Raw genomic sequence first — 13,228 nt, 5'->3', positions numbered from 1 at the left:
CAGCGCTGCAGGACAAAACATTACATTGCTGTTTTTGTGTCACATTGTGCATGCAGCCTTGTACTTGAGCAAGCTGAGACAATAATCAAACACACTTCACTTGAATTCCACTCTAGACTGTTTTTGTGAGTTGGTTGGTTTGTGGCAATGAATTCACCAAATTTACATTTCTTTATCAGGTTTAACTGGTAGTAACAGATTAACTGATAAGAAAAATCACTTTTAGCTGAAGCTAGGGCTAGATGATATGACTAAACATCTAAATCTTGATTAACTGAAAGTTTTACCTTGATTATGATTAATGAACGATTTTTATTTTATTATTATTGTCATATTATTATTATTATTATTTTTTTTTTATAGATGTGAATCTGACTCTTGATCACTTTTGCATGTGATCTTTCTTTCAGCAATCTTATCCTGTCACTTCATATCTGCAAGTATGTACTCTACATTCTTACTACCCTAGTAAAAATATGTTTACTTTATACTAAGTATAGTTTAAATCTATTAAAATATTTACTGACATTTAGCTTGAGACTTCCTGATATAAAAATGATAATTAAAGTACTACTTGTGCACAATGCACATTTACTAATATTAAGCCTAAAATGTGTTTTAATGTCAAAGAATATAGTGGTGATAAGGACTGTATGATCTTTGAATAACATCGGCCTTTAAATGCAAGACATTTAAAGTGTACCTAAAGTATCCCTGCAACAATTTCAGCACAATCAAATATACTTAAGTATATCTTTAGTTGGACTTCAGCACTACTTCCGCACAATTAAAGTGCATTAAGTACAAAATTAGTTGTTCCAATTTAGCAGACTTTAAGTATTCCAGTTTAGTACAATTGCAATGTACTTTTATAAACTACATAAATATGTAAATGTAGCATTCTTTGCATAAAACAAACGTATTTCAGATACTTTTTAGTATATTTATTCTTCACTAGAGTAGCCATTCACACAGAACATGCCTTTGCATCTAAAACACAAGACTCTCAGGACTAGTTTAAAAATATAAAAGCGCAGCAAATAATGCCTACACCGCCATGTTGCCGTCAAATATAAAAGTTGCCATGCAAAACTGCTACTATAAACAAAATCTTGCGACGCTTGCCCTGCCTCCGTGGTTTTCTGCTTGGTCCACAGTTTTGGAAACTCACATTGATGGATGGCACTGCATGTGTTAACTTGACTTAAACGCACCACTCACATGCGAGACGCTGCAAAAGACATGAGCACAATGGTCATACATGTCCGTAAAGGGCCGACCACACATGCGGTAGTATGTTTTTAATGGGAATGAAAAAAATAAAATAAAATAAAATAACCAACATGGGAAAATTAGGTTGGTTGCAGGTTCCGAATTTCGATAAGATACTTTTTGATTAATTGTCCAGTGCTAGCTGAAGCCCTACATGGTTATTTGTAGAATGAGAATGCTCTATAAATAGTTACCTATATTTTCCGAAACTGATTTCTAGAGTAGCAAATCGGGTTTTTTTTAAACACACTAAACCGTTGCTTTAGGAAGTGAAAAAAGATGACGAGTCATCCTTCCAAGAAGCAAGTACACACTACATAGTTGTAACAGACCCATGAGTGATGAATCACTCCACATGCTGTAAAAAATATAAATTCATTCCAGGTAAGATTTAAATGCAAAGGTCAAACTGAAAAATATGTTTCTGTTTTAATTATTTTTGCTTACATTTTAGATATGGTATTTTATAGTTAATTCTTTATTCTTTATTATCCTTTTATTTTATAGTTTTCTCATAATACAGCTTAAAAAAAAAAAAAAAAAGAAAAAGGTAAAAACATTGATCATCCTGGCAGAATGCATCTATATACATGAAATAAAGGGAAATTAGTTTATAGCACACTGCCTAGATATTAAGCAATTTCTTAATGTATTCTGAAGCCTGTGTATCTTTAATAATGTTTGGTCTTCAAAACAGAATTCCATAATCTTACACAAAAAATTTGAATACAATAAAAAGCCGTATTTTTTTCTTTCAAGACAGATTATATTAAAGACCTCTAGTTTCTTGGTTTTAGCAACACTCACTATATCTCAGTCTTAATTTGCAGCTAATTTCGCATCCTTTTCCCCATGCAGGCGAGTCACTGCTGTGGCCCCAGTTCTGCAGCCAGTTACATCACCAACAAGCTGCGGATGTCCGCTGTGCTAGGTGATGGCAGCCTAAGCCAACATGAACGTATGTTTGCTTTCTAAATAAAGCTCCCTAATTAAACCATCTCATGCTGTGATAACATTACAGGATAAACAAAGCTCAGCCGGCAGAGGGAACGCCTCAGGTTCATTTAGTCCCAACCTTGTCAATCACTGCTGAAATAGCGGATAGTTAGTTTCAGATCTTACGCCTGGCCAATTGCAGTTCACACTGCAGAGCAGCTTACGATTCCCAGAATCGTAAAGAAAGGCCACATGCCTCTCCTTATGAATCATAAACAGTGCTTTTTGCCTGTTCAAACTGTATATGAAACGAAGTTGAGTTCACCTGAGATCAAAGCGGCCAACAGAGCCAAAAGAAATCAAAAGACTTTGATATGGCGTGCAGACACTATAGGACAAACTTGGCATCATTATATGACCAAACCCTGAATATTTAGATCATTATGATAGTTTGTTTACTATCTGCAGAACGCTTTAGTTTTACTGCAGCCAAAAAAAAAGAAGCAAAAAACAGACGAAGGGAAAGAGAAACTAAGCACAGCAAAGAGAGATGCCAACTAAGTTTACTACACTTGTGTTAGGTTTTTGTGGCCTAAACAACATCTTTTAGGCAAAGGAAGAAATTTAAATGACTGAAAGCACAATTGCTGTGGTGAATCAAAATACACTCATCATCTTAGCTGCCAAAAGTCTCAGAGCCTCATCTGCGATACGCCGCAACCAACACACACACGCGCACACACACACACACACACAACCATCCAGCTGTCAGACACACTTTTAATTACACAACGGCCCGAGGGTAAATTGTGTAACAGTGCCTTAGGGACCAAAAGAAGGGGAAGGAAGTGAAGCAGTGACTCGGAGGAGTACTAGGGACCTTAGGTACAATGCAACAAACAAGTGTGAGGAAAGGAAAGATTGGAAAATCAAATCATCTTAACTCAGAATCCAGGTTTGTGGTTACAGATCATTGAATATAAATCTGTATCTGACAAATAAACAATATTTGAGTACTCATTAAAAATACTTCCTGTCTAAGAACGTGTCCTGTGTGAACGCCTCCTGATCGCATCCAGAGTGTTGAGAGCTGCCTCAGACTGAAAATTACGTTGATGCAATTTGCTATGGAAATTGTGGTGTAACCAACGGCAAAATTAAAAATGAGGACTGCTTTTGACAAGTTTGTGCAAATTGTTTCTGAATTCTGATCAAATGTGCAAATTGAAAAAAATAAATAAATAAAAAATCAGTCAAGTCACAACATTATCGTAATTTTATACTGATTTATGCAGAGATTGCTTGAGAAAATAACCAAATACCAGCATAATAATTTTTTTTTGGCACATGTTTGACTAGGGAAATTGGGTTTCATGTTTTATTCCGACAGTACACTCGCACACAGCTCCACATACAGTACAGTATCGCAATATGCCGAACACAACATCTGAAATAAACACTGCCAAGGGCCAATAAATGTCATTTTGTTATGAGCGGCTAATTCCACAATAAGAACATAAAATTCAGCAACTTCAAATTGCTGAACCAGACTTCGTTATACTGCAACCAGACTTATACAGCCTTATAACCACAGATATTGAAAATTTCACTTTCAAGTTCACTTTTTGATGATGCTTTATGCTTTGACTGAAGTTATTTCTAAACGATACTACAGTATTTATGTTAAAATATTACTTAATTGACTAAGCCAATTAATTTATTCAAAACCATCTGATGTTTTCATAATTTGATGTTACTATATTTTATTACATATGCAATTTAAACTTTTTAAACTTTATATATGCAGTCATTTAGTATTTCCAAAAAAAGAAAAGAAAATGATATTAGACTTAATGAGTCACTACACATAATTATATCGTAAAAATTCGGTAAAAAAAAAAAAAAAAAAAAAAAACTTTGGTTGGTAAGTTAAACTTAAAATATGGTAAAACGTTATATTCCTGAGACACCAAAACTGGGTTTTCAGCAGCCATTACTCCAGGGTCATCAAACCTTTAGAGGTTATTCTTATATGCTGATTTGATGCTAAAAAAAATAAAATAAATTAAAAAAATATATATGTATATATATAATTTATGTATTGTAACTAATTCAAAGCTTTTACTTTTACTTTTACTTTAAAACAAATAAATGTATCCAAGTTTTATAAAAAATATTAACTTCTTTCAAAAATAAAAAATACCAACCCCAAAGATAGTGAAAAAATATGAAATTAATATTTAAGTTAAACACATTGGTCACCTTGTCTATGGTTTTGAAGAAAAAAACCTGCATGACATTGCCAATGGTGCCTCTATGACGCATCCCATTTGAAATATACAATCATCTTGCACCTGTGTCACACTCCTGTCTCTCTACCTCTTACTAATGCCAAACTTTGAGACTTCAGAAACGTTCTCTTGCATTAGCATCTTATGAATGTTGCTGGTTTCAGTTACACTAAATTTAAACTAGACAAATGCCACACATATCTGTTCATGCCTCGCCCCAGGAAACAAGCCCCTCACACCCGCCATATGACAGACCCTCTCTCACACAGCGTTCAGATCCTGTAACAAGAAAACACACGTCTGAGGCCCAATGAGTCAGGCGATTCACTGGTACACATGGTCCTCTTACTGAAGCAAAGCTAACAGGTAAATGGCATCAAACAAAGCTCCAGAAACAATTTGTGGGACAAGAGTTTGTAATGTTGATGGCCCTGACTATTAGTGTCAAGTGCCCTGAATGCATGTAAAGCTGATTCACTCATGTATTACAACACTGCGTCTGGCAGCAAATCAACATGAAGCTCGCCAAAATAAGAACAGCAGCACCACATGAATGTAACCACCACAGACAATGATCGGTACCCTGCTGTAGGGATAGTAATACATGCCTTTGCATTAACAGATGAAAAGAGACAGAAGAGGAAGCTTTTAGATCATTTGTTGGTCTGTGGATAAAATAATGAATTGAAGATGAAAAGCTCATTGGCGCCCATTTTACCAACTGCCAACTATCATAGTCTAATATGGGCCATTAAAGCGATAGTTCATCCTCAAATTTAAATTTTGTCAGCATTTACCCTCATCTTGTTCCAAACCTTCTTTTTTCTTTTGTCTACAGTGGAAGTCAATAGTAACCAAAACTATTTTACTTTTGTGTTATTTTTTGGATTAACTATTATATTAACTACCTCTAACCCAGCTCTTATATAGCTGTTGAAGATCACCTGCTCACAAATATGTAACCCTGGACCACAAAACCAGTCATAAGTAGCACGGGTATATTTGTAGCAATAGTCAACAATACACTGTATGGGCTAAAATGATGGATTTTTCTATTATGCCAAAAATAATTAGGATAGTAATTAAAGATCACGTTCCATGAAAATGTTGGTAATTTCCCTTCTTATATCAAAACTCAATTTTTGATTAGTAATATGCATTGCTAAGAACTTCATTTGGACAACTTTAAAGGCGATTTTCTCAAACCCTCACATTCCAGATATTTTTAAATAGAAAATTTTTAAATATCTCGACCAAATATTGTCCTATCCTAACAAACCATACATCAATGGAAAGCTTCATTCTAATTTCAAAAACTCAGTATTATGACTGGTTTTGTGGTCCATGGTCACACACACCAACTTACTTTAACAACTGAAGACTGAAATTTTGTACACTTGCAAGAGTTTAGCCACCTTCTACAGCTACAATATCCATAATATCTCCTCATGGTTCCTCTGCAAGCAGATCATTCACACCTTCATGTTGCATGTTAACACGGTTCTGCAGAAGCAAAAATGAGTCAGCAGTGCCTGAGCAGAATCGCATATGAATATATATATAAAAAAAAAATTAACTTCATTAACACAAATAAATGCATACCCTTCATGCTTAAGCAGATGAGGTTCACACTATCAAAAGTTTGACAAACCATACAGAGTATTCAATACCACAATATTAGAGAGTTGGGGGTTGCTAGGGCGTGGTGATATGGTTGCTAGGGTGGTTTCTTTGGGGGCTTTTACAGTGAGCATGTTTGCTGCGGTCCGAGCCCGAGTGCGATTATTCCCGGTGCCTCCGTGCAGTCTTGGTCTGGTTTCACACTCATTTGCGTTCATCTTACGTCATCACAAACGTGCACGGCGCATGACAGAAAACTGACCATGTGTGAATAAATAGTATTTTTTAATTTATTTGGTGTTATTATGTGCGGCAAAGTGAACGACACTTGCGTTTACTGTATCTGCGTCGCATGAAGGCTTGCAAACGGACTGTTTTGAGGAGACAGCCGATCGCAAGCCATTCATTTGCCACTCACTAAATGCGATTACACTGCTCACTCTCGCTCGTATCCGAGGTAAATCATCACCACGGTCATCCCATACATGTGTTTTGCTGAACTAATCTAATGACACTGTCATTGGCTATACGCATGCGCATGTTGCTTCACTTCCTGATCAAGTGCACACCCAAGTCCAAGTTGCTGTCACATTCACACGAACCGCGCCACAGTTTCACTGCAACCCAAACTCAGACCACCTCCTTCAGGTAGTTTTGGGTTTGGTACCCTGGTGCGCTTTGGGGTCTGCATGACAAATCATGCCCTGTTTCGAACTAAACTGCCAGTGTGGACTCTCCCCTACTGGCTAAAGGCCTGTTCACACCAAGAACAATAACTACAATGATAACTATCACGATAACTGTATTAGCGCCTACACCGATAGACAATATCGTTCACTAAATGGGCACAGCGGTTATGTTGTCTGCCACTTTAAATGCTCCAGCTTCTGATTCTGAAATTCCGATTGCATGTCAATGTTTGTTTCTTTGTTTTTTTTTTTCCCCAAATCATTGGCCTGCTGAAAAAAAAAAAAAAAATCCTGAAAATCATTCCAATGATTTTGTGACTCTGTGTCATTATTGATATATTTGTTGTATGCACATTCCTATTCTGGTAGAATTAGAGTTATTATAAAACCTTATACTTACTGCTTCAGTTATCGTCCTTGGTGTGAATGACCCTTAAGTCAGAATAAGCCTGCACAGTTCCCTCCTCATTACGTCTATAGGCTCTTTTTTTTAACATTTGCCAATTTTTTTTTTTTTTTTTTTTTTTTTTAGAATTTTATCATTTGACAAAACTTTTCATCAGCCCATTACTACAGAAAGGTAATAACATACTCCTTCTCAACAAGCTGCACAATTTGAGCTATCATTCATGTCTGTTTTGGGACGCGTTATGTATTGAAGATTAACACTTAGGTAAAGGATCATAGTTTAGAACAAACCCCTAAACCTAAGTAGTTTTCCTTACAAACCACCAACAACAATCTCAATGTTTAAAACTGTATTTTTTAAGTGTTGCAAGAGCTGTCCCGGTATCGTCCTACAACACTAGCGGCTTGCATTTATGCTGCTGTGGTCTAAATAAAGCTGCCTGGCTAAGCTACCCCCTATTACTCGTCCCCTCACCAACAAGCGTCAAGACTACACCTGAGTCTGCGGCCTCACCTGGGGAAGTAGCGCACAGCATTTTAACACTTCTCTGCTGCTCGGCACACACAGCGTGAGGCGGTACGGGGCTGAAAGGTGCGGCGATTTGTCCGGTGACACTTGCTAGCCGGGGGGAGTTCTCCTCTGACGAGACTAGCAAACCTGCAGTCTGCCCTCTGCCACTTTTGCTGTGGCTTAAAATAACCCACCCTGAGAGCGATGTAATTTCAGTCTTTCCCACGACTGAGACAGCCAGCCAGCCAGCCAGATGAGCAGATGCATGCTAGCACAGACGGTAAAAACTGCACGCCCTGCTTTTTTTTCGTAGACATTTAGCTACCCACTCACAAACTACCTCCAGACTGGTACTCGTGCACTGTTGACCTGGTTTTTCAGAGCCGGGAGACTGTATGAAGATGGACGCAAAGATTTGCCATGAAAATAACAACACCACACTTCCAGACTACATTTTAAGTCAAGTGCTGATGGAAAAGATGAAGAGACAGAGAAAGTGAAGAGAAAGAGAAAGACTGAAGCCTCTTTCCTGTTTCTGTCTAGGGCAGGAGGGTCTTGTGCCCCTCCCCTTGAATTCCACTGCCATCTGAAGACCACATGCTGTGTCTGGGCACGACGCCAGACAGCTCTGCGCTATCTGACTTTACCCAGCCCTGAGAGAGCACCTTCTGCCCCTACTACTGCCACCTCTCCAATGGAAGAGGCCACTTTTACAACACACTCAACCTCCGTCTTACAAACAAGGGACAAAACCTTCATTCTGAGCGCATGAAATACCAGTCTTATGTGTATTGTTATCTTATTTGCATATTTGAGATTACATATTTGAGAAAGCATGACACAATTAGCAAGATTTAAGAAAGACAATTTTCACAAAATTCATAAAATTTCAATTTACATAAAATTTCATTTATTTTATTCTTCATCTATACTTTTTCTTTGCTTATTTGGAGAAAAGTGATAAAAATAGTCATAAAGGACTTTTAAATAACTATTAATACATCAAAATCAATAATAATTTTAATAAATACACTCATTTAACATAAATTTTTTTTTTATAATTATTAAAAAAAAAATGGTTTCTACATTCTGCTCTTAATAATAAAAGGCATACGTCATGTCTTGTTATGTTTCTTTACAGCAAAAAAAAGTTAAAAGTTGACTCACATGTGCTCAAGTTCATCTGGGGTGGGTCATTCAAGGTGACGATGGCCACCATGCAAATCTTCACAGATTAACCAAATGAGCTGACAGTCATTCTGTGTGATTTCACTTTGGACCAAAAACCACTGAGATTTAACAGAACTATAGCTTTATCAAGGGTAATTATGAACAACATCATTGACGCATAACGAGAACATGAATTACCATCCATTTTTGTACACTCAAAATACAGCAACTTACGAATACTTTGTTAAAAATCTCACTTTGACTCAAAACAGGAGCTCAAACATCAGGAACATTATGGAAAAAAAATCTGTTCTGATTAAAGTTTTTTTTGACACTTTCCACAGACAGGGTATAAAATAGGACCTCAAAATCCTTGTTCACATCTCTTTGCAATTTCTGCGACACTAAACACAATATAAAAACTGCAATTAAGTTTTAGCAATACAAATTAAATATATCAACATTAAATAGACAATTAAATACACCATTTGTTCAATTTGAAAATGAATGGGGAAAAACAGAAAGGGTAACGGTTTGCACATACAGTCTAAGTTAGGTTATTTTGGGACTAAAGTTTGTATTATATTTCCTGAATATTTAGCATGATCAGTTTTCTTACAGTAACTTGAGTAAAGGGTTGAATGGTTGAGCCTGACAGCTGTATTGATGGTGTGATAATTGCTATAACAAGCAACGACAAATCAGGTTTCTTACAGACTAGCGCTGTGATGAGTGACTGGCTGAGTGAGTGAGAGTGAGAACGCGCAAGTGCACTAAAACTGCTTCTAACGCTACACGCACCTCACGTTTGTCAGCACTGCCTTAAAAATCAAGTTAACTCAAAATTTGTCTTTGTTGTTTTATTCATTTTTATATCCATTTGTAGTTTTTTTTTTCCCCCATTCTGTCTCTAATTGCATGTTGGAAGAATTACTGTAATTACTCATGAAAATGGGCTTGTTACAATTCATAAGCTTTTAATATTTATATATATATTTTTTAAAAATCGGCATAAATATTTGAATTACAGCTTGCCCCATTTGAATCTGTAAAGGTTCGAATGCCTACATCGATCAACATCTGAGCGGGGAGTAATGTCATGCCTGGAGAAAGTGCTGAGAAAGTTCTTATTTTTGGTTTCAGAGTTACATTATTGGTCATTAAAATTAGTTAATAATAAAAACAAACCATACCAGATGAAACTTAAAGACTGAGTCATCAAAATTAAATAGGATCTGGTGATATTTTGACAGAAAATCCTGATCTAAATTGAACTGTCTCAGCTTTATTAACAAATGCAAGACAAAATGTGATTGGTTATCTTTTCTAAAAACAGCCAGAGGCACAGAAAACACTGAGAAGTGTGTATAGTAACAACAGCCCTGCCCTTTAGCCGCATTATAATCCTGATGACTTCTTGGCATACGTGAATAGGCACCTACATCACTTAGGATAAAACCTGTTCAACAACTTAAAATTATTATATATCCAAAAAAAAAAAAAAAAAAAAAAACACACTGTTTAAATAGGAAATGAAACTCTTCTAACATTTCCCTATTCTATACAATTTAACTACTATATTTTCCCCAGTCAATGGCTGTTAATTACGCAAAACACTGGAGCTGGATAAAAACTTAAGTTAATAAAAAAAATTATATTCTCTGCTCCTTGATCAAACAACATACTTTTTCTTAAGGATAAAGTAGGACTACATATGGTAGCTGAAATACAAAAAAATAAAAAATAAAACCATACATGCCTACTAACTCTAATTCACAAGTCTCTCATAACACCTGCGTGTGTATGTGTGTACAAACCCTACATACGGGCCAAACTATACAGTGTAACTGAAAATCACTTGCATACATTCTTTTATTTCCAACATTTAGTCCAAATACATACTTCTGTCTCAAATTAAAGGTTTTCGCTTTTCCACACAGAGCATCAGGTGGTCATGTCTGTGGTAAAATTTTGTACATCTACGGATTCCTGTAATTTATGCAGCAGCAAAGCCTCCTAAATTAATTACACTAGGTTGCTGCTTAAAACACAATAGTACAGTACTTTACATAATATACAAAACACAGAGGTCGTTCTTTTAAAATATGACACAAAATGCTCAGTCCTCGTTTGCCTAGACGATGTACGCAACCTCCACATGCAATTTACTGATCATGCAATACTTTAAAAAAAAACCATGCAAAACTTAAACAAAAACACACTGGGGTCCACCCACACACAGGCATTCTGCTTTCACTATACCCAAATCTCTTTCCTTCACGACACACTCGAGCACACTGACAGGGGCTGATAGGGTTGCTACTTCTCGCACACGTTTTTTCATTAGGCAATTACACAAACACACACACATAGGCCATGTCTGGTGGCTGCAAAGTGAAGACAATCTGCATTGCTAATTATACCTCTGACATTACAAATGTTTAACAAAAGGTCTTCAACAAAAAACTGATTATAAAATAATAATCAGCCTAATAAATACTATTATCACTAATAACACTTGCTGAGATATTTAACAACTCTGTTCGGTAACAGGAGCATTCTAAGTAAAAATATCACACTTTTACTCTACAGCAGCACTTGGGTCTAATCTTCTAATGTGACTGGCATGTGATAATGCTAAATTAAATATTTTAACAGCAAGCTGAAAGCTATGTAAATTATGTTAATAACGTAAGCAAGAACACTTAATATATTGCATTTTTATCACTTTAGGGAAATGTCTGATGAGCTACACCCCAAGCATGTTTACATTCTGGATTTTAGATCTTATCTAAGCTAGAAGATATGTGCTCAAAAAAGTCTAAGCACTATTTATTACAAAGGGAAAAACAGATACACCTCCCTCTAAATTGTGATAAGGACTCATTTATACATTTTAATAAATGTGGATCACCTGCAAAGTCGGTGCCAGAACTAGCTACTGTGGATGTATCGATGTAAATAAAAGTAAAATGGAGAAATGAAACAGTGCAAGTTTTAGCATTAGTGGAAACTAAAGGGTTGAAACTTTTTCCATGTGCTCTAGCTGAAGGCAGAGGCTAGTGATAACAGAAACTTTTATAGCATTTCACTGTGCAGCAGCTGTCAGATTCATGGTGGCTCTGTCTCAAACCACTTAAACGCGCCTATGTTGTCCAAAAGCACTGTCTAGCAGGCAGCTAAATAGGTTTTGAGCGGCTGTGACCGGCTTAAAGTCTTCAGCAAAGTGTCCAGGTGCTTGCTGGTTATATATTAGTTGAGTGAGCCGCCTAAACTTACCGCTTCTCATTTTCATTGGCTGAATTTACAACCACACAAGAAACTAAACAAAACTGCAGCTGCTGGGGTAAAGCGAAAAGCCGGCGAGTGTTGTCGTTTTAACGGCGCGGCGCTGCCGCTTTTGATACCGTGTTTTGCATTCGCTATCGACCTGCTCACTTTTCTGATGCATGATTCATGAGTTAATCTATACCGACGCAGTGTGTGAGAGTATCCCAAAGTAAAGGCACTGACCTGCGGGGCCTAGCTGCGGCTGCTGCCCGTCCTCCCCGAAGATCAATCTGAAGTCCAGCTCTTCATTCCCGGGGCAGTTTGCAGTAGTCATCGGGTTTGACAGCTCGGGCTCACCCGTCTAAGTACGCCGACTCTCTGATAAACTCACTACATTGACTACTAATAAAGGCAAAACTTTTGAACTTTTTCTCCGTGCTGTACTTCTCTAAGCCCGGGCAGAAATATTATTGCTTCTCCCTCAGAATAATCCAAACTGTTCGACCTTCTGCGGAGGTTCAGCGAACTCGCAGCGGCTTGAACTTTTTGCCCGTGGCGTGAAGGGGGGGTGAGCGTTGTGCGTCAGCGCGACCGTTGATCGAGTTCGTCCGTAAATTCGCTGCTGCTCTCCGTCTCGAGATCCTATCCCAACTTTTACTAACAGCGCGTGACAGGGCAGTTCCAGCGGTGACGTCAGACGAGTCGGCAGACAACACAAGGGCGCGCACACGCGCACACACACGCACTCAATCACTCACGCACGCTCACACATATACACAACCTAGCCCTTAGTGGGCTTATGGGTCTTGTAGTTTCTGTCACGGTAGGACTGAAGTTCAATCAGTCGTTCGCTTTTAAACACCTCGTGTTAAAAATTAACGTTAAAATGCAATAAACTATATTAAATTAATATATGCATCGTAAGATTTATATAATGTAATATCACTAAATATAACTGAATAAATAATATAAATAACTTGATTTAAATTCATTTTTATTTTACGTCATTAAGTTTCCTTGTCTCAGACCTTTGGGCGGGAGACACTGCGGGTGAGTAGGGT

At 37.1% G+C, this 13,228-nt stretch overlaps 1 protein-coding gene across 2 annotated transcripts in view; it reads right to left on the bottom strand.

Moving 5' to 3' along the window:
- Positions 1–12,869, bottom strand: part of nfatc3a (nuclear factor of activated T cells 3a) — a 76,615-nt gene extending 63,746 nt beyond the window's left edge. The window contains exon 1 of one of the 2 annotated variants that reach the window (XM_051116146.1): positions 12,411–12,869. In XM_051116146.1, coding sequence (XP_050972103.1) covers positions 12,411–12,501 — 91 coding nt within the window. In that variant the 5' untranslated portion in view covers positions 12,502–12,869. Of the gene's footprint in view, positions 1–7,730; positions 7,869–12,410 lie in introns of those variants that run through there. The other variant, XM_051116147.1, reaches the window with a different exon arrangement.
- Between the last annotated feature and the right edge of the window lie 359 nt (positions 12,870–13,228).

This window comes from Labeo rohita, chromosome 7 (assembly GCF_022985175.1).
Source record: "Labeo rohita strain BAU-BD-2019 chromosome 7, IGBB_LRoh.1.0, whole genome shotgun sequence".
Lineage (NCBI taxonomy): Eukaryota > Metazoa > Chordata > Actinopteri > Cypriniformes > Cyprinidae > Labeo > Labeo rohita.
Note: the sequence above shows the minus strand (reverse complement) of the source record. Positions and strands in the feature narration are given on the sequence as shown.